Source organism: Phascolarctos cinereus, unplaced genomic scaffold (assembly GCF_003287225.1).
Source record: "Phascolarctos cinereus isolate Bilbo 61053 unplaced genomic scaffold, phaCin_HiC Scaffold_726;HRSCAF=1367, whole genome shotgun sequence".
In the NCBI taxonomy this organism is placed as follows: Eukaryota; Metazoa; Chordata; class Mammalia; order Diprotodontia; family Phascolarctidae; genus Phascolarctos; species Phascolarctos cinereus.
This window is the reverse complement of record NW_027556098.1, coordinates 258041218-258059856: the sequence shown is the minus strand read 5'-3', so window position 1 is coordinate 258059856 and position 18639 is coordinate 258041218. Positions and strand designations below refer to the sequence as shown.

Here is an 18639-nt window from a genome sequence, read left to right as displayed (position 1 = left end):
AACCTACCCTAAATGGTAGATATCACTCCTATTACAGTTCACAAACAGGCTCCAAAGACAAATGCAAAACAGAAGCTCCAAAAATATTTTTGAATTACAGAAGCATCATTAAAATAAGTATATAACTTCTAAAGGTGACATCTTTGAAAGAGGACAGACAATACTCATTTTAATTGACAATTCTCAGTACATTTTTGTTTTTTAAAAGTTTCAGCAATTTATAGTCACATTTCTGAGTTCAAACTTGATACAGTATTTTATTTTTATCTCCCTAGATAAAAAGGTACACAAAAAATTATACTTTTGAGAGATAGTAATTTTCTTCTGTAACAATTTTTAACAGCACTTTTTAAAAAGTCAAAAGCTGAAAAGTAATAAGAAAATACCAACATGTTTCTAGACACATAAAGCATATAGTCACAAAAACTATAGCTGAAAGAAGCCTTAGAGGGCATCTGAACCAAACTAGCCATTTCAGAAATAAGGAACCAAGCCTCCTCAGTTGGGATGACTTACCCAAAACTATACATTAACAGCTCAGTACAAACTAACACATTTCAGGTCTGACCATTACACCGTGTTACATCTCTCAAAAGTACCTTTCAAAAAAAACTACACTGCTCTAATATCCCAACTATAACAGAATCACTTCTAAATTAGAAACCTGAGTTTTAATGCCTAAAATTTTTCAGCAGAGACATGACTGCTGTATGTATGTGATTCTTTGGGAACTCTTTTTTAAAAGAATGATTGAACCATAATTTTAAAAGACTGCTCAATGCCAATAGTAATTTAGGCAATTTGCTATCCACTTTAGTGAGTTTACTGAATACACTGTTCACATAACTACACTCAATCCACAGTGGGGAAAAAAGCAATACAGCCTTAAGAGTACGAACAGTTTGTCAAATTTTAAAAGAACCTTACATCTATGATTAGTTTTAGAAAGGCAAAGTGACATTTCCTTCCTAGTCCAAATCTCAAAATCATACAAGAATAAATGTGTCATACAGAGATTTCAACTAGATGACTCCTAATTTCCCTTCCAAGACTAAGAATCTATGAAATGGAAGTTTAAGGAAACAATTATTATTGATGAAAATTAATTAGTAAAAATATAAGAATTAATAATATTAAATTTTGTGTACAAAGCATCTAGTAAAAATGACAAGCTGGAGTATAGCTCATATTTAAAAGTCTGAAAGCTTTTCTGCTAAAAAAAATATATTTGGAGTATTTAAAGCACTGATACCATATATCAAGTTGATAAAATCACTTCTTATTCTCATAAATAAAATATTATACCAAATTATCTAATAATAATAATTCACCATTATAGAAAACTTTAAGGTTTATAAAATGTTTTCTGTCTCAGGACTATATAAATCTATAATTACACAGATTGATATGAAAATCCAAGGTAGAACTCAGCATTTCTCTTTACCTTTACATCTGAAGATTATAAAATGATGTTATTCAAACACATGATTTTGAAAAATAAATGGTACGGAATGCATGCACAAAATTGATGAAGTAATCCTATTTCAGAACATTAAAAGAAGTGAGATGAGCAAAGAGCCAAGGCCACATGATATTTTCCTAAGAGTATAACTACATGTCCTATATACTTGATACCTTCCTAAGTAGTTGCACAACAAAAACTATTTGTCCATGACTGCAGTTGGTGGAACCATTGGGTGTACAAATTCCAGCCATTAAGTATCATTAGCTAAAGTCATGGGAATCAAAGACATCCCAAATTGCAAGTAGTCTCTGTCTTTCTACACAACATATTTGTAAAACCCATTTGGAATAGAAGTACTATAACCTTAAATGGCATGCCTGAACAAGTATTCATAAGTGTTCTGATTTTTGTTTTAAATAGGAAGGAAAGTTCACAAGGAATTTAAGAAACCTTCTAGTCCAATACATTCATCTTTACATATTAGAAAACTGAGGTTTTCAAACTTCAACTTACAACTCCTTTCTAAAGGCATTCTCCAACCTTATTCTCTTTTTTTGTAAGATCATTTCCTCCATTCACCACTGCATGTACAAGCAGGTACTGGGGAAATTATCCTTCATTCAATTAGATTTAATATGCATCTACTAATCTAGTTTATTTTGCTTCCTCTGGAGTTATCACTCAAGTATTTCCCACAAACAACAATAACAAGCTCACAAGTAAAAGAAATTACTCCTTTGGCTTAAGAGAACCTGCAGCCCAACAAGAAATTTTCGACCAACTAATCTTTGTTAAGCACATACTATGTATAATGCATTGTGCTAGGTCAGTGAGAGGTACAAAAGATTCAGGAAACAACGTCCCTTACCCTCAAGGAAATTATAATATAATGAGAAGTAAAACATGTGCATAGACAACTATTATAATATAGTTATAAAAACATGGTGACCATAGTATACCACTGCCGAGCCAAGTCATCAACACTAAACACAACACATACAGACATCTGGAATACACAGCTAAAAGATACATAGTAATACAGACTTTCTTTACTAAGTTATGAAAATGTTTCTTCAGTCTATGATTTTCCATCACTTGTGAACAATGTTTTTTTTAAATTTCTATCTTTTATGATTTCATTTCCATTTCTAGAACATTTCAGTGGCGCATGGTGAAAACTAGATAGAATACATGAAACTGGGACTATCCTGTCTGAGGCAGGACTTGAACCCAGGTCACTCTGACTCTGAAACCAATCATACTACACTGCCTCTCAAATAATTATAAGATTTAAAGTAATATAGTTACAATTCAAGTCCTATAAAACAGCAAAAATGAGGAAGGGACAATCACAAAGGACCACAGATTTAGAGCAGAAAGGAACCACACAGGCCACTCAGTTCAATCCTCCTCCCAACTTTACATATAGAGAAAGAGAATCTGCTGGAAGTTAAGTGGCAAGGACACAGCCAGTAAGTAACTGAGGCAGGAGTTAAATTCAGGTCATCTGAACTCCAAGCCCAGCACTCTATCCACTGTGCCTCCTACCTAGATATACAATGATTATACTGGGGGTCTTATACTATAAAATTTATCTACAACACAAAATATGTCTATTATATCACAAATTTAAGGTAAATGCAGCAAATACTACCATTTAATAATAATTTTGTCTTCATAAGCATTCAGAAAAGCTTTGTTTTTTTAAAGATTTTTGAGGGTGACAAACATCTCTTAATATAGCTGTCTACAAAACTTTGAACTGATTCCTTATTCCTTGAAAAATTTCCCTGTAGCAATCAGAGGCACTTAAAATCATTCCACTGACTTCACAACTCAAAGTAGATATCAGCTTTTAAAAACTGTTATTTAGACATGTAAATACTTGAAGACCTAAGGACTTTAAAGGTGATGTTTGGAGAGGAGAAATTTCTTCCATCAGGACTTCTAACTTTTTTTTTTTTGGCGAGACAATGGGGTGAAGTAACTTGCCCAGGGTCACACAGCTAATAAGTGTCAGGTATCTGAGGCCAGATTTAAACTCAGGTCTTCCTCAATCCAGGGCCGGTACTCTATCCACTGCCCCATCTAACTGTCCCCTCTTTTTAACTTTTGTATTCTTATCATCCTCCCTATGACCCCCAACCAAAAAACATTAAACATCACAGAAGAGAAGACCATTAAAAGGGCACCAGAAATATATCTATGGACTTGAAGAGAAAGGTATGATCACATTCCTTTGTCTTGTTTAGAGCAAGATGTATTTATGAGAACATCATATAAAGCTCAGCTTCAAGACTTTTTTTAACATCATCTGGCGAAGGCACCTCTTTAACACTGGCTTGTTATTAAACATCAGTTATCAGACATTGCTGAAGGAGTGGAGAAATTAAATACAAAGTGTTAATTATAAAACAACAAAATTTGCCCTTACCAACTATACTTACCTTGATATTGCTCCATATCTTTTGACCAGAGAGTCTCCTTTCCATATTGAGTTTCATCATATAAAAATTTAACTTCTGTGGCCCCAGCATCTTCTGCATTCTGAATTAATTCCTAACCATAAAAACATACCCAAAATAACTTTATTTCACAGATAGACATTTGATGCCCATCTTACAACTTACTGCATTTTCAAAGTCAATATACAATTAATTATTGATCATTTTAGGCATTGTTCTGCTCCACACTACTGAGACTGAGTGCCACCTACCACAATCTTAACACATCTGAGATACCTTCCAGCTCTAGACCTATAATTCTATTATCTTATAAACTTTAGACAAGTGAGGAGATGTTAAGAAACATCCTGGCTAGCCTAAGTAATTTGATGTCAATAAGCCAAATAAATTACATCCCAAGATATTGAAAGAAATGAAATAAGCCACTGTTAAACCACTAACAATAAACTTTGAAAACTAATCAAGAAAGGAGCTATAAGTATAAAAATGGGCAAATGTTGTCCCCATTTTCCCAAAAAGGAAAGAAATAATCTTCAAACTCTAGGCCAGTGATCATGATTTTAATTCCTAGAAAAACAGAAGATATTATTAAGAGATGGTTTATAAGGCATTTAAAAGGGCAAAAGGTGATCCCCAAGAGCCAGCCTGGCTTCCTCCAAACAGGTCTTGCCAGATTAACATTTTCTTATCTGACATGGTGATTAGATCAAGAGAATTCTATAGCTGCGAAATAACTGGATTTCATCAAAGTATCTGACAAAGTCACTCAAAATATCCTTGTGGACAAGATGGAAAGAAGCAGGGTAGGTGAGAGAAGTTACTTTATAACCACTTGAATGACCCCACACAAAGTGTGAATGAGTAAATCAAAGCTAACTTGACAGATTTATAGTTGAAGTGTCCCAGAGAGCTGACCTTATCCCTATGCTGTTCAACATTTTTGACAACCACTAGGATAAAAGCAACAAAAAAAATGCTTATCAAATCTAAAAATACAAAAAGGTGGAAAGGAGAGCTAACATGTCTGACAACAGGCTCAGAAAAATCTCAACAGGTAAAAAGATAAGTTGAAAGTAATGAGAAAAAATAATAAATGTGAAGTTCTGCACTTGAATTTTGAAAAAAGTGAACAAAAGCAGTTTGGGGTAGAAATAGTTAAGCAACAGTATCATAAAAAACAAGATCTGGCAGTCCTGTATACTGCAAGTGAGTCAAGAGTATGACATAGCAAACAAAAAAAGCTATATGATATCAAGCTTCATAAAGAAAAAGGAAGGGATAAGCATTTATACCACACCTACTATGTGCCATGATACTAAGCACTTATTACAAATAATATCTCATTTGATCCTCACAACAACTCTGTGAGGTAGGTGCTATTATTATCCCTATCTTAGAGTTGAGGAAACCAAGGCAAGCAAAGGTTTATGTAACCTTCCACAGGTCACACAACTAGTAAGTCTCTAAAGACAGATATAAATTCAAGTCTTCCTTACTCCAGGCTCAGCTCTCTATCCACTATACAACCAGCTGCCTCTGAGAGGCATAATAAGAGAAGTATATTGTTTACAACTAAGAAGATGACAGTCCCTCTCTGAATGTGGTATCACCAGGAAAGAATAAAGGACCGCACTCATTTCTGGACGTGACATTTTATGAATGACATGGACAAACAGCAGCTAGTTCAGAAGTCACCCAAAATAGTGAGGAAAGTAGATACCATGCCAGATTTAGTCAAATGTATTAGGGATATTCAACCTCCAAAAAAGAAAATTTGAAACCTGATGGCTCTCTTCATGTATGTGAAGCCTAACCAAATAGAAGAGGAATTAAGACTTGCTCTCTGTGGTCCAAAAGAGGTAGAACTAGGGAAAAGGGATTTCGAAGAGGCATATTTTTGTTTTGTTTTTTGGGGTTTTTTTAGTGAAACAATCGGGGTTAAGTGACTTGCCCAAGGTCACACAGCTAGTACATGTCAAGTGTTTGGTCTGAGGCCAGATTTGAACTCAGGTCCTCCTCACTTCAGGGCTGGTGCTCTATCCACTGTGCCACCTAGCTGCCCCTAGAAGAGGCATATTTAAGTTCAGTACATGGTAATATTTCTTTAACCAACAAAGAGCTACTTAAGGACGTTTGGTTTCCCTGTCACTAGTGGTGCTTAAGCCAAGTGGCCACTTGGCAAGGATGTCTTAGAAGTGACATCTGTTCAGGTATATACTGGACTGGATGATTTCTGAGGTCCTTTTCAAAAATGAGATTTGAAGTTAAATGAATGATCAAAATACTTTCACAAACCCAGTTTATCTAACACAAATCAATAATGTTCTCTGTACCTTAAGAATCTGTCCTCCTTCTGGATACCTTCTTAAAATATCCTTAAGAAAATCAACAAGAGGTGGAGTTGTTTGACCAAATCGGCCTAAAAGCACAAAACAAAAGTCATTGTTAACGTTTTTTCCCATCATGAAACCTACTCACCTATTCTCTATGATGTAGTTTTGTTCCAAAATTTGATGCATCTACTCAATTTAAACCTTTCAAAGCATTCATTGTAAAATAACTGAACTACCTCAATCCTTTCACAAAAATTAAATCTAATTCCATTAAACAATTGAAGTTTAAAAGAATTTTATGAAATAAGTTTATTATAACTTTTAAAGAGGGCTCCATGATTTCATTAAGGAGCAGCACAAAAGTATTTAGCTCAAAAATAAAAATATGAGTTTCTTTTGAAAATAAATATGCATTACTTAATTAGTACCACTGCTACTAAAAAATAAGGCAGGGAAATTAATTCTCTTTCATTGTTAGTAGTAGCTCTGGCCAGATATTTTAATTAATTATCCATTCCAATTTCACTTGCTGTGAGGGGTATCACACCTAGCTTTCTGCCCACTTATTAAAAAATTTCTGATTAGGTTTGTCTAGTGGAGAGATTCAATCATGCATTTAGGTAAAGAGACAGACAACTTCTGAGCTGTACGGGGCAGACATATTTGAAAACAGAACAAGAGAAGTTCTTAAAAAAGAAAACCACGGTGCTAATTTTCTATGTATTTATTATTTTACAATGATTTATCATTGATTAATCTCTCCAAAATCTTTCTGTCCATTATTATTTGAGGGGAGCCTCATTACTTTTTATTCATACAACTGCTTGAATTAACTCATTCACCCTTGTTAACTTCATTTTCCTGATGTTCTCTCAAACCATCACCATTTCATAATATTCTTTTATTCTTTGTCTATAACATGAAGTCATTTTGCAACAATACAAACTTCACACCCTTCTAAGAATCAATGATATACCTCCTCCTTTTAAGCCTTTTGATTGAAGGTTTACGAAAAGATCATAATTTTTGTAAGTGAGGTCTCCAATCTTGATCCAATCAGATAACTGAAAAGGAAAAATAATATTGATGATGTGTTCCTTATTCATATAAATTCAAAAGCTGTCAACAAATAATAATGCCTGAGTTATCCAGTATCACAAAGAAAATAAGAAATCCAAGGAAGTAAATTATTCAGAAAACTGAAGTTTCAAAGCTTGAAGATTTTTTGAAATGTTTTAGAAATTTTTCTAAAGTGCATTGTAGATTCTCCCTCCCAAACAGTATATTTCAATGGATCTGTGATATACTTATTATAGGTTCTCCTTCAAACTATACAAATCACAACCTGAAATCTCCTCAACTTGACTGTCTTTCACATCCTCCCATAAATTCTTATAAAAGCCTTCCATATAGCTTTCATAAAGGATCTACCTGACATGTTGAAGGCTTTCCTCTAGCATTTAAGATTTAGTAGGTTCCTGAACTGCACCTGAACAGTTGTTTTACTTCACTGATTCCGTAACTGCCCTTCCTCTTTTTCAGATCACATATTTCCTGTACCTTTTAGACCACTTCTAGAATACAAAATCATTTTAATATATGCATTTGGTTTACACTTGCCATATAGCTCTCCAATGCCCTTTTGAGTCACACAGAATTTTAATTCTTCTAAGACTATGGGTTTCTTTGATTCACAGCCATATAGTACTGCAGAAGGATATTGTTTAAGAGAAAATTCTTGTATCTGGTAAGAACTTGGGGTCTTTGAAAGTGCTACATGATATCCCAAAAACAATTTAGCCCACTTTGCTATCCATCTGCAATGATAAACCAAGTAATATATAATCATGAAGTAACTCAACAGGTTGCCCATCCAATGGGATATCCGTTTGAATAGGCTTTCTTAGCCAATTTGGTTTCTCCTACATGGATTGTTAAGTCAGTATTTTTTTTTAGTGGTCATGAATAGGCATTCATGTGATGGGAATGGAATATATATAATTCATAGGAATTATAGCATTCTGGAGCCCTCCACAATTATCACTATAGTTATCCCTTCTACATCGTGACTTTCCCCATCACAATTTTGACATATTGCGAGTCAGCATAAGACATTAGATGGGAATTTTGAGAGAGTTTTATAAAAGCCACAGACAAAACTCGAAAGCCAGCAGATGATACAAAAAAATACTTAATCCAAATTTTGCAATAAGGTATTATAAACAGCCCATAGAAGAAAAAGAAAAAATTCAGACTTCTTCTCTGGTATGAAGAGAGGACCAAAAAATTTTACACGGATTTTCCAGATCAAGGGGGGCACTGAACCCCTGACACCCACAATGAAAGGATAACTTTATATCATCTACAAGGGTAAGCATCTAGAAGACTTCATTATCTATAGAATATGTCTCCATTTGGATACTATGTAGTGAACATCTTTGCAAAGTACATGTCTCCTTGTTTTATGTCTCATCTGATGTCAATATGAAAATGATAAAGTTATTTTTAGGATATAACCAAGAAATCTTATATTACCTAAATAAAAGCCTTTTAGAAAACTTGTTGGAGTAGAACCTTCAACATTATGTTTTGCTCTACTGAGTCAAATCTTTTTTTCACAATCAACAAAATAACAAAGACAGTAGGACCTTATATTCTTGATAGCTTTCAGTTAATTTTATGACTAAATACACGGTCTATAGAAAATAATTTGCTAGTGTTTGACAAACATAAATTACTTATGAAAGAATTCCCTATTTCACAAAAACTTCTGGGAAAACTGGAATAAAGTCTGGCAGAAATTAGGCTTAGACCAACATTTACACCATAAATCAACCACAAATTCAAAATGGATACATGGCCTTAACATTAAAAATGATGCTATAAAAAATTAGAAGAGAAGCAAATTTCATACCTTTCACAGCAGAAAATGTATTCATAAACAAGGTAGAAAGGTTAATACAAAAGATAAAGTAGATAGCTGATTATACAAAATGAAAAGATTTTGACAAACAAAATTAGAAGTAATCAAATGGGAAAAAATCTTTCTATCAAATTTTTCATACGAGGTTTGGCATCCAAGATATACAGACAACTAAAAGACTGCCTACAAGACCAGAAAGGGCTCAAAACTTCTTTATTACCACAGGTAGCAAATGCTGACCAACTGCCAACAGGCAGATAAACAAAGGAGTCCTGAGAGAGGCAACACCCCTAGAAGACTAGTCCTGCTTCTAAGCCCAGTCCTCATAGCCATCATCCATTAAAGCAGAGAAGCAGCCAGACATACCCACCAACTACCCCCTCAGGGTAGGCAAGCCAGTCTAGCTGGCATCTTGAGTGAGAAACAGGAGTCAACATGTGGCAGGCAAGTCAAACCATCATCACCACCTTGGCCACTATCTGCCCTCTGACTCCAATGGAGATAGCTCAGGATACTGAACCCAATAGCTTTTGGAATGACAATGTTTTCAGCCCTTGACCACAGGCATCATTCTGGGGAACCAATCCTTGTAGAAATGTAGAAACGGTGATAGCTCCTGCAGATGATACAGCCACAGCTACTGACAACATGAAAAAGTTGTCAAATGATTCAACATCATAAATTTTAGAAGTGCAAATGACATTAAAGAAGAAGCATTACCATCTGCTTCGCCACTGCACTCCAAAGACCATGAGACTTTTTCATGACTTGCAGTTGAAACCTTTCATGTATGTTGTCTTCCCCATTACAATATAAGCTCCTTGACAACAGGGACTGTCTCAGTTTTTCTATGTGTGTGCACAATGTTTTGCACATATTAAGCACTCTAATAAGTATTTTTTCAGTCAGAATGTGAGCTCCTTAAGTAGGGACTACATTACTTATTTTATTTCTATCTCCAGTCCTCAGTATAGTGTTTGATACATTGTAAGCCTTTAATAAATGCTTTTATTTTTCATTCATTTAATTCATTCAAATCTATTCCCCAAGAGATAAGTGGTAAAGGGAAACGAACAAATATTTCTCAAAAGAATTGCAAACTATTAACAACCTATATACAAAAATGCTCCAAATCACCAATAGTAAGAGAAAAGCAAATCAAAACAACTCTGAGGTTGTACTTCACACCCAGAAAATGAGCAAAATTACAAACAATAGGAATAGTCAATGTTGTGGTAAGACAGGTATTCTAGTGCAATTGTGGGTAGAAATGGAAATCGGTACAACATTTGGAATGCAATTTGGAATTATTCTAATAAGAAGATTAAAATAACCATACTCTTTGACCAAGAGAATCCACTACTAAGCTTATACCCCAAAGGAACCATTGATAAGAAGAAAGTTCTCATATATGTCAAAATATTTATAGCATTTTTTGTGGCAGTAAAGAACTGGAAACAAAGTAGGTGCCCACTGATTGAGGAATGGCTAAATGGTACATGAATGTAATGAATATTACCATGCCATAAGAAATGAGGAAGATGACCAATACTGAGAAACATGGAAACATTTATACAATTTGATGCAGGGTTAAAGTAAGTAGAGCTAAGAAAATAATATACACAATGACTACCGCAATGTAAAAGTAAAAAAACAAAAACCAATCAAAAGAGAATGTTGCAAAATTACAAAGAATAATCACAGTCCCAAATAAAAGATATGAGAGGACACACTACCCCACTCCTTTGCAGAGGTAGGAAGTCCTTGGGTGCAGTACATTGCATATATTTTCTCATATCACATAGACGCCTTCTGTCAATATCTCCTCCCTTAGGCCTGTCTCACGTGAACAGGTGGCCCTTCTCCTTGTCAAGGCAAACCTCTCTCTATATGCAGAAGTGACTGCATTCCATTCTATCTTCTCCAGCAGATGGCCCCTTCTATCAGCTTCATTTTCCCACTTTTCTCCAATCTCTCCATGTCTACTGGCTGCTTCCCTACTATCTACAAACATGTACATATCACCCCAATCCTCAAAAAATTCTCACTTGAGCTGTACATCCCACTAGCAATCGTCTCATATATCTCTTCCCTTTTGTGACTATAATCAACGTCTATACTTCCTTTCCTCTCACACTCAACTGTCTACTATTTGGCTTCCAACCTCATCATTCACACTGGATTTACTCAAAAAATGCTCCCCATAAAGTTACCAATGCCCTCTTTATGTGCCAGATCCAATGGCCTTTTCTCAATCCTCTTGCTTCTTGACCTCTCTACAACCTCTGATACTGTCAATCACCCTCTTCTTGACAACCTTTTCTCTCAAGGTTTCAATGACACTAATCTATTATGATTCTTCTCCTTCCGGTCTGACTACTCCTTAGTCTCCTTTGCTGAATCTGCAGCCAGGTCACAAGGGCTAGCCATTGATATTTCCCAAAATTTTTTTCCTGGGCATCTTCTCTTCTCCCTCTATGACTTCACCTAGCTCCCATGGATTCAATTACCACCTCTATGCAAATAATTATCAGATTTATTTATCCAGTTCTCACATCTCTCCTTAACTTGTCTCAAATCTCCAAATGCCTATTGGATATCTTGAACTGGATGCCCTGAAGACATATTAAACTCTAACATGTCCAAAACTAAATTTGTTATCTTTCCCTCCAATCCCCACAAACTGTCTCTGCTTCCTTACAGGCTTCCAACCTAAGAGTCATCTTCAACTCCTCACTCTTTTGCCCCCCATATCCAATCAGTTGCCAAGTGAAGTTATTTGACCTTCACAACTCTTGTATAAAGTCTCTTTCTCTCCTCTGACACTGCCATCACTTCAATGTAGGCCCTTATCACCTCACCCCTAGCCTACTGAAAAACCATGCTGATTGGTCTCCCTACCTCAGCCTATCCCTACTCCAGTTCATCCTGTCCATTCAGCTTTCAAAATGATTTTCCTAAAGCACCAGTCTGATGATATCACCCCACCTATTCAATAAACTCCAGTGGCTCCCTATCACCTCTAAGATCAAATATAAAATCGTTTGTTTGGTGTTCAAAGCTCTTCATAACCTGCCCCCCTCCTACCTTTCCAGTCTTCCACCTTATTCCCTCATCCCATGTATTTATTCTGTGATCTAGTGACACTGACTTCCTTGCTGTTCCTCACACAGAAAATCCATCCCCTAACTTCTTTCATTTCCACTGTCTTGTCTCCCATGCCTGAAATCTCTCCCTCATGTCAAGCAGGAAGGCAGGAAGGCAGGAAGGCAGGAAGGCAGGAAGGCAGGAAGGCAGGAAGGCAGGAAGGAAGGAAGGAAGGAAGGAAGGAAGGAAGGAAGGAAGGAAGGAAGGAAGGAAGGAAGGAAGGAAGGAAGGAAGGAAGGAAGGAAGGAAGGAAGGAAGGAAGGAAGGAAGGAAAGTAAAAAATAAGCATTTATTAAGCACCTACTATGTGCCACACAGCGTGGTAAGCACTTTACAAATATTATTTCATTTGATCCTAATAACAACCTTGGAAGATAGGTTTACTATAATTCCCATTTTACAGTTGAGGAAACTGAGGCAACCAGAGGTTACATGACTTGCCCAAGATCACACAGCTAGTAAGTGTCTTAAGGACAAATTTGAACTCATCTTCCTGACTCCAGGCCCAGTATACTGTGCCACCTAGCTGCCTCAAGTCTCAGCTAAAATCCTAACAGCTCAAGAAGTCTTTCTAAATTCCCTTCAATGACAGTGCCTTCCCTCTAAGATTATCTTCAACTTATCCTGCATATAGCTTGTAGGTACATAATTGCTTGTAGGTTTTCTCTCTCTCATTAGATTATTAGCTCTTTGAGAGGAAGCACAATTTTTACCTTTCTTTGAATCCCCAACATTTAGCACAGTGCCTGACACATAGCAGATGTTTAATAAATGCTAGTCAACTTGACATGAGAAAATGCATGACTGGAAAAGGATGTGGGCTAGGCATACAACAAAAGAAAGGGATAACAGAAGGAGAGTTAGGGCTGTTCTGATGGTCACAAAATGAAAAAAGACACTGAGGAGGGCTCCCAGAGCACAGGATAGATTATCTACAGAAAATATTATTAGCAATAATAACTGACATTTATACAGCACTTTAATATCTGCAAAGAATTTTGCATAGATTTTTCAAATCTGATCCTCACAACTCTGCAGATTTTTGTGTGCCAGACTTATGATTTCATTGTTATAGGCAACTCCTTTGGAAGAAACTCCTACCAATGAAGATTTGCAACTAAAAAAGCAAGGAAACTGAGACTTTAATAAATGATTTGACAATGATCACATATATATTTAGTGTCAGACATGGCATGAACCCAGGTTTCTCTTGAATCTCACAGTTCATTTCATTAAACCATCCTACATCTATCTATGGAAACACATAGACAATAATCTCAAGGGATAAGATGTAAACGAGAAGAGACTGTACCTCTAAAAATTACCCATACTGATGAAGTCACAGGTGTCACCTGGGGAACCATATTTTTTTTTTAGTTTTATAGCTTTGCTATTCTGGGCTAGAAGTACTTCTCATTAAGTTTACATTACCATACAGGCACAATGGAAATCTCACCAAATTACAGATTCAATAATATTAAAAATAGAAACAACATTACAAATATCATTATAGCAAATCCCATTTGACCAATGCATTTAGTAAGTGATTGCTATCTGCCAGGCACTGTGCAAAGCACTGGGAATAAAAAGTAAGGGAAAAAATCCTGCTCTCAAGAAGTTAACTGACTAATGGGGGAGAAAACACACAAACAACTATACACACATACAAGATGTATACAGGATAAATTAAAGATGATCTAGGAAGGAAGGCACTAGCATTATGAGGGACCATTAAGGCTTCTGGTAGAAGGTAGGACATTAGCTAACTTGAAGGAAGCCACAGAAACAAGGAGATATGAGTGAAGGTTGAGAGAATTCCACATATGGAGGATAATCAATGAAAATGCAAAAAGTTGGCAGATAAAGTGACGTGCAAAGAATAATGAGGCCAGTGTCACAGGATTGTAGAGTACATGGAGCAGAATAACTTATAAAAAGACTAGAAAGGTAATATGGTTATGAAAGGCTTCAGAGGCCAAAGAGAGGGTTTTGTATTCAATTTTCAAGATTTTTATCTCCAAATCAATGGAGTTTACTGAATGGGCTAAGCAAGGAGAGAGGGAGTGACATAGGGAGACCTGTTCTTTAGAAAGATTATTTTAGCAGTGGAATCGAAGTCAGATTAGAGTGAGGAGACTTGAGGCAGGGAGACCAACCAGTAGGCTAATACAATAGTGCAAGAATGAGGAGATAAGGGTCTTTGAAGAGAAAAGAAAGCATATTTGAGAGAAGTTGCAAAGGTAAACAAGAATTGGTAATTGGATGAGGGGAGAGGGAAGTGAGAATTGGTGTTGGTGATGACAAGGATGATGGGAACCTTTTCTAAAAGGAATACTTCCCTGAAATATGGTTGCAGGGGAAGGGCTATCTCCACTAGGGTCTGAGGTGAGGTGATAGTTGATCAAAGTGGAAGTGATTTCACTCACTTGGCACAGGCTGCCTCCTGTTTTTCCTTCAGGGTCCTTTGCTGATTTAGTTAGCCTGGATTGTCTGCAGTATAGGTAACCACAGGCAATTGGTGGGGATGGCTGACTCTGTGTCTGACCCCTGTGTTTTGGCATTGATGCTGGAGAGAATAGGCATCAGCTGCTCAAAAAATTTTCCCTATATGGTTCCCACATTTGAAATACATTAACAAGCTCCTATTTTAAAACAAATACCGCATTGTGGGGTTTTCACATTTTTGTAATATTTTTAAATTTTCAATTAGTCCAAAGAGCAACAAAAAGATATAGTAGATGAAGAATTTCAACACTGGTAATTTGTAATGAAGAAGTTTAGAACATATCAAGGGCATGTGTTCTCAGGAAAAGAAGTGAGTGAAGCATAACATATAGGCAAGCCAAGTATCCACTGATACTCACAAAATATTAAAAGAACCACATAAAGGCCTCCAATAGTAACTGATGGGCCCTTTATGAAGGATATAAAGAAAGACAATGACAAGAATCATACATGATGGATAGATGCAATCTTCAAAAGTAGGAATACCTACACTGATGAGATCACTGATCCATTTAAGGAATTTTTTAAAATTATTAAAACCAAGATCTATCATTACATCTAAATAATGAATGTGGTTATAAGGCAATAATATTTATTGCAAGTTTATTTTCTAGTATAATCCCTTCAAAGTTAACAGAAATTTCATTCTGAAAAATATCCAAGTACTTTTCATGTAAGAAGCAATGAAGTAATGGAAAGGACCTGGATGAAGCCAGGAAACTTGACTTTTTTGACATTTACTTGTGATGTGTTAAGTGTAGTGTAACTATGGACAGGTAATAAAATCACAAAATTTCAGGAATGGAAGGCACCTCACATATCCAAAAAGGAATCAACACATTGGAAAAGTTGTCATTCACCCTCCAGGAAAGAAGGCCCCATCACTTCAAGTCAATTCATTCTACTCTTGAATAGCTCTAATTGTGATATAAGGCAAAAATATCACACTTACATTTTCTTCCTGCACCTATTGCTCCTAATTCTCCCAAGAAGGGAAAACCAGTCACTGAACCTCTCTGACTCACACTTTTCACATTTGCTGAAATGGAGATAATGTCCATAAGATTGATTTCACTGCATGGTAGAATGATTACTTCACAGCACAGTAGGAAGAGCACTGGCTCTAGAATCAGAGGATCCCTGCTCAAATTCTCTAATGCTTACTACTTCTGCAACCTTTGGCAAATCACTTAACCTCCATGGGCTTCAGTTTCCTAATCCATAAAATGGGAAGGCTGGACTAGGAAGAACTTAAGGTCCCTTCTACTTCTAAATCTATGATTCTCTAAATAACATATTTTAAATAATTTGCTAATGTTAATACCACTTATGTCAAATATTGTGGGCCTATAAAAATGTATTCAAAATATTGGATATTCAATTGCAATAAATTAGCTTGTGTTTCTAAAAAATGAAGTTGTAAATTCCATTTTACTCCCATAAAGGAAAAGTTGAAGGCAGAGCCAAAACCAAGGCATGGAAACAAAGTCGCACCTCCACCACCACCACCACCCCTGCCCCAGGGTCTCTTGTTCTGAGGTCCAAGATCTCTACCTGAGGCCTCCACCATTCTCAACTAAATTTCTCTTAAAAATTTAAGTTGAGTGGCAGCTAGGTGGCACAGTCGATAAAGCATTGGCCTTGGAGTCAGGAAGAGCTGAGTTCAAATCAGACACTTGACACTTACTAGCTGTGTGACCCTAGGCAAGTCATTTAACCCCAATTGCCTAATCAAAAGCAAAAAAAAAAGTTAAGAACATTTTTTGTCTGCATGCCCCGAATGTCAGAAATCTTAGGTCAACAGCCGATTTTTTTTTAAATTCATTTCCTTTGATTTCACTGGTGTAGAGAGTTCCTGCTGCAGAAACTCCTTCCACTAATATAGATCTGCAACTAATCTATTACATATATGGTCTTGGAGGAGTTTTCTGGGGCACTGAGTGATTAACTAACTTGTCCACAGTAATGAAGCTGTGTTAGATGCAAGACTTAAAGTCAGCTCTTCCAGATTTCTGGGCCAGCTCTCCATCCACTGCACCAAGCTGCCTCTCCTGACTGAAAATGTTGGGGAAAAAAATCCTTCTCTTACCAAAAAAGGAAAAAAAAAGGTAAAGATATAATATTTGATGATTAAGACAGCAACATTAGAATACAAGCAAAAATTATGCCACTCTGATGACTGTACTTCCACCCCCCAAAAAAAAGCCCTCTAATTACACTGAAACTGAGAAGCATTCTGAAAAGTCTTAATCACAGGAAGTGAAACTTCAGAGTAATGGGGCCATTCTTTTCCTGATGGGGGAGGAGTATTGGAGCAATGAGGTTAGGATGCCTACAAAAACAACAACAACAAAAAATCAGGTAAAATATTTAAGGGTTTAGAGTAACTGTTTCAAACTTGTCTTTAAGTGTTTCACAAACCATTGTTTCCAGGATGTATCTAATTATCCACTCTATTTATTTATTCCCATTAGACCAAGAAGTCTTTGAGAGCAGGGACTTTTATTGCCTCTGAATCCTCTGCACTTAGCACAATGTCATAGCACACAGCAGGCACTTTATTTTTCGCTGTCGTTTACTGCTCAGTTGCTTCTTTCGTTGCTTTTTACACAGTGAATGCTAGATGCTCAGGTTTATGACTAATCGAAGTTAAGTTTACAGACTCTGAACATTATGCATTTACAAAACGTTATCTATGAGTGTCATTTCAGGATCGTGTGCTGTCATCTGAGCATCAAAAAAGTAACAAAGTCGTAAAAGTTACCTCCCGACCGCGGTGGCACAGCTGTTGCTCAGACGCCGGAAAGTCGGTGTCCTGGTAAATCAGCTCCTTGATATCACGGACCGTGGCGGGGGGCGGCACCTCGTACGTCCTGCAGCCCACGCAGCCGTGGAGGACAGTCACTCGCGTTAACCTGGGCGGAACACAAAGAGGTCCATTGAGCCGGGGCGGGCGGACGGCGCTGCGCCAGCCCGGGCTCACGGGGGACTCGCGTCCAGCCCGGGGCAGGACGGCTGACCCACGCGGGGCTCCGCGCGCCCCGGGGGACCCAGGCCCACCCCGGGATCCAAGACCCCCCCGGCGCGGAGTGTGATGAGTCACGAGCCGGGTGGGAGCTTTACCTGTCCCCCATGGCGAGCCGTCCCCAATCGGTGGCGCAGAAAGAAGCCCCGTTGGGATTCGGCGGCTGGGATGGGGGGGCGGGGGGAGAGATGGGGGGCGGGAGTCTCCAGCCGCGGCCTCAGCTGCCCCTCCCTCCGTGGAGCGGGGTCGCAGACAGTCCCGCCGCCGCCTCCTTCACTGAGGACCAGGCAAGACCCCGCCCAGGGGATGCCCAGAACGAGGGAGCCGGAGACAGAAAAGGAGTCCGCATCCCGCCCGCGCGCCACCTCACGTGGCCCCGCCTGGCCCGCGCCAAGCCCACCGCCCCTGCCTCTGAGGTAGAAATGAAAGAGGAGGAAACGGCGCCGGCGCCGGCGCCGGCGCGCGCACCCTCCTCTCACTCCGCCCGCCGACACCAGGCGCGCGCCCCGGAGAGGGAGCGTCTTGAGGAGGGAGCGCGCGCGCCGACCCGAAACCGTTAGTCCAGGAGCCCCGCGGCGCGCGTCCTAGCGGCTGTCTCCCGGAGGGCTCCCGAGCACGCCTCACCGCCTCCTTTCTGGCACGCCCCTCCCCTCCGTCCCGCCCCTCCCCTCCCTGTTCCGCAGAATCAGACTCTCGGTTGGTCTGGAGAGAAGGGGTTCTTGCCCTTCCGGGGCCTCCGTGTGTGTGCCCCTGTCAGGCCTTACACATCTTTGTAA

At 38.0% G+C, this 18639-nt stretch overlaps 1 protein-coding gene across 1 annotated transcript in view; it reads right to left on the bottom strand.

The window, feature by feature from the left end:
* SACS (sacsin molecular chaperone) overlaps window positions 1–18220 on the bottom strand; it is a 46082-nt gene extending 27862 nt beyond the window's left edge. Inside the window, 5 exon segments of the mRNA XM_078147079.1 lie at window positions 3913–4024; window positions 6264–6349; window positions 7240–7327; window positions 17603–17753; window positions 17962–18220. Of these exon segments, the coding sequence (XP_078003205.1) occupies window positions 3913–4024; window positions 6264–6349; window positions 7240–7327; window positions 17603–17753; window positions 17962–17972 (448 nt within the window). The 5' untranslated portion in view covers window positions 17973–18220.
* Between the last annotated feature and the right edge of the window lie 419 nt (window positions 18221–18639).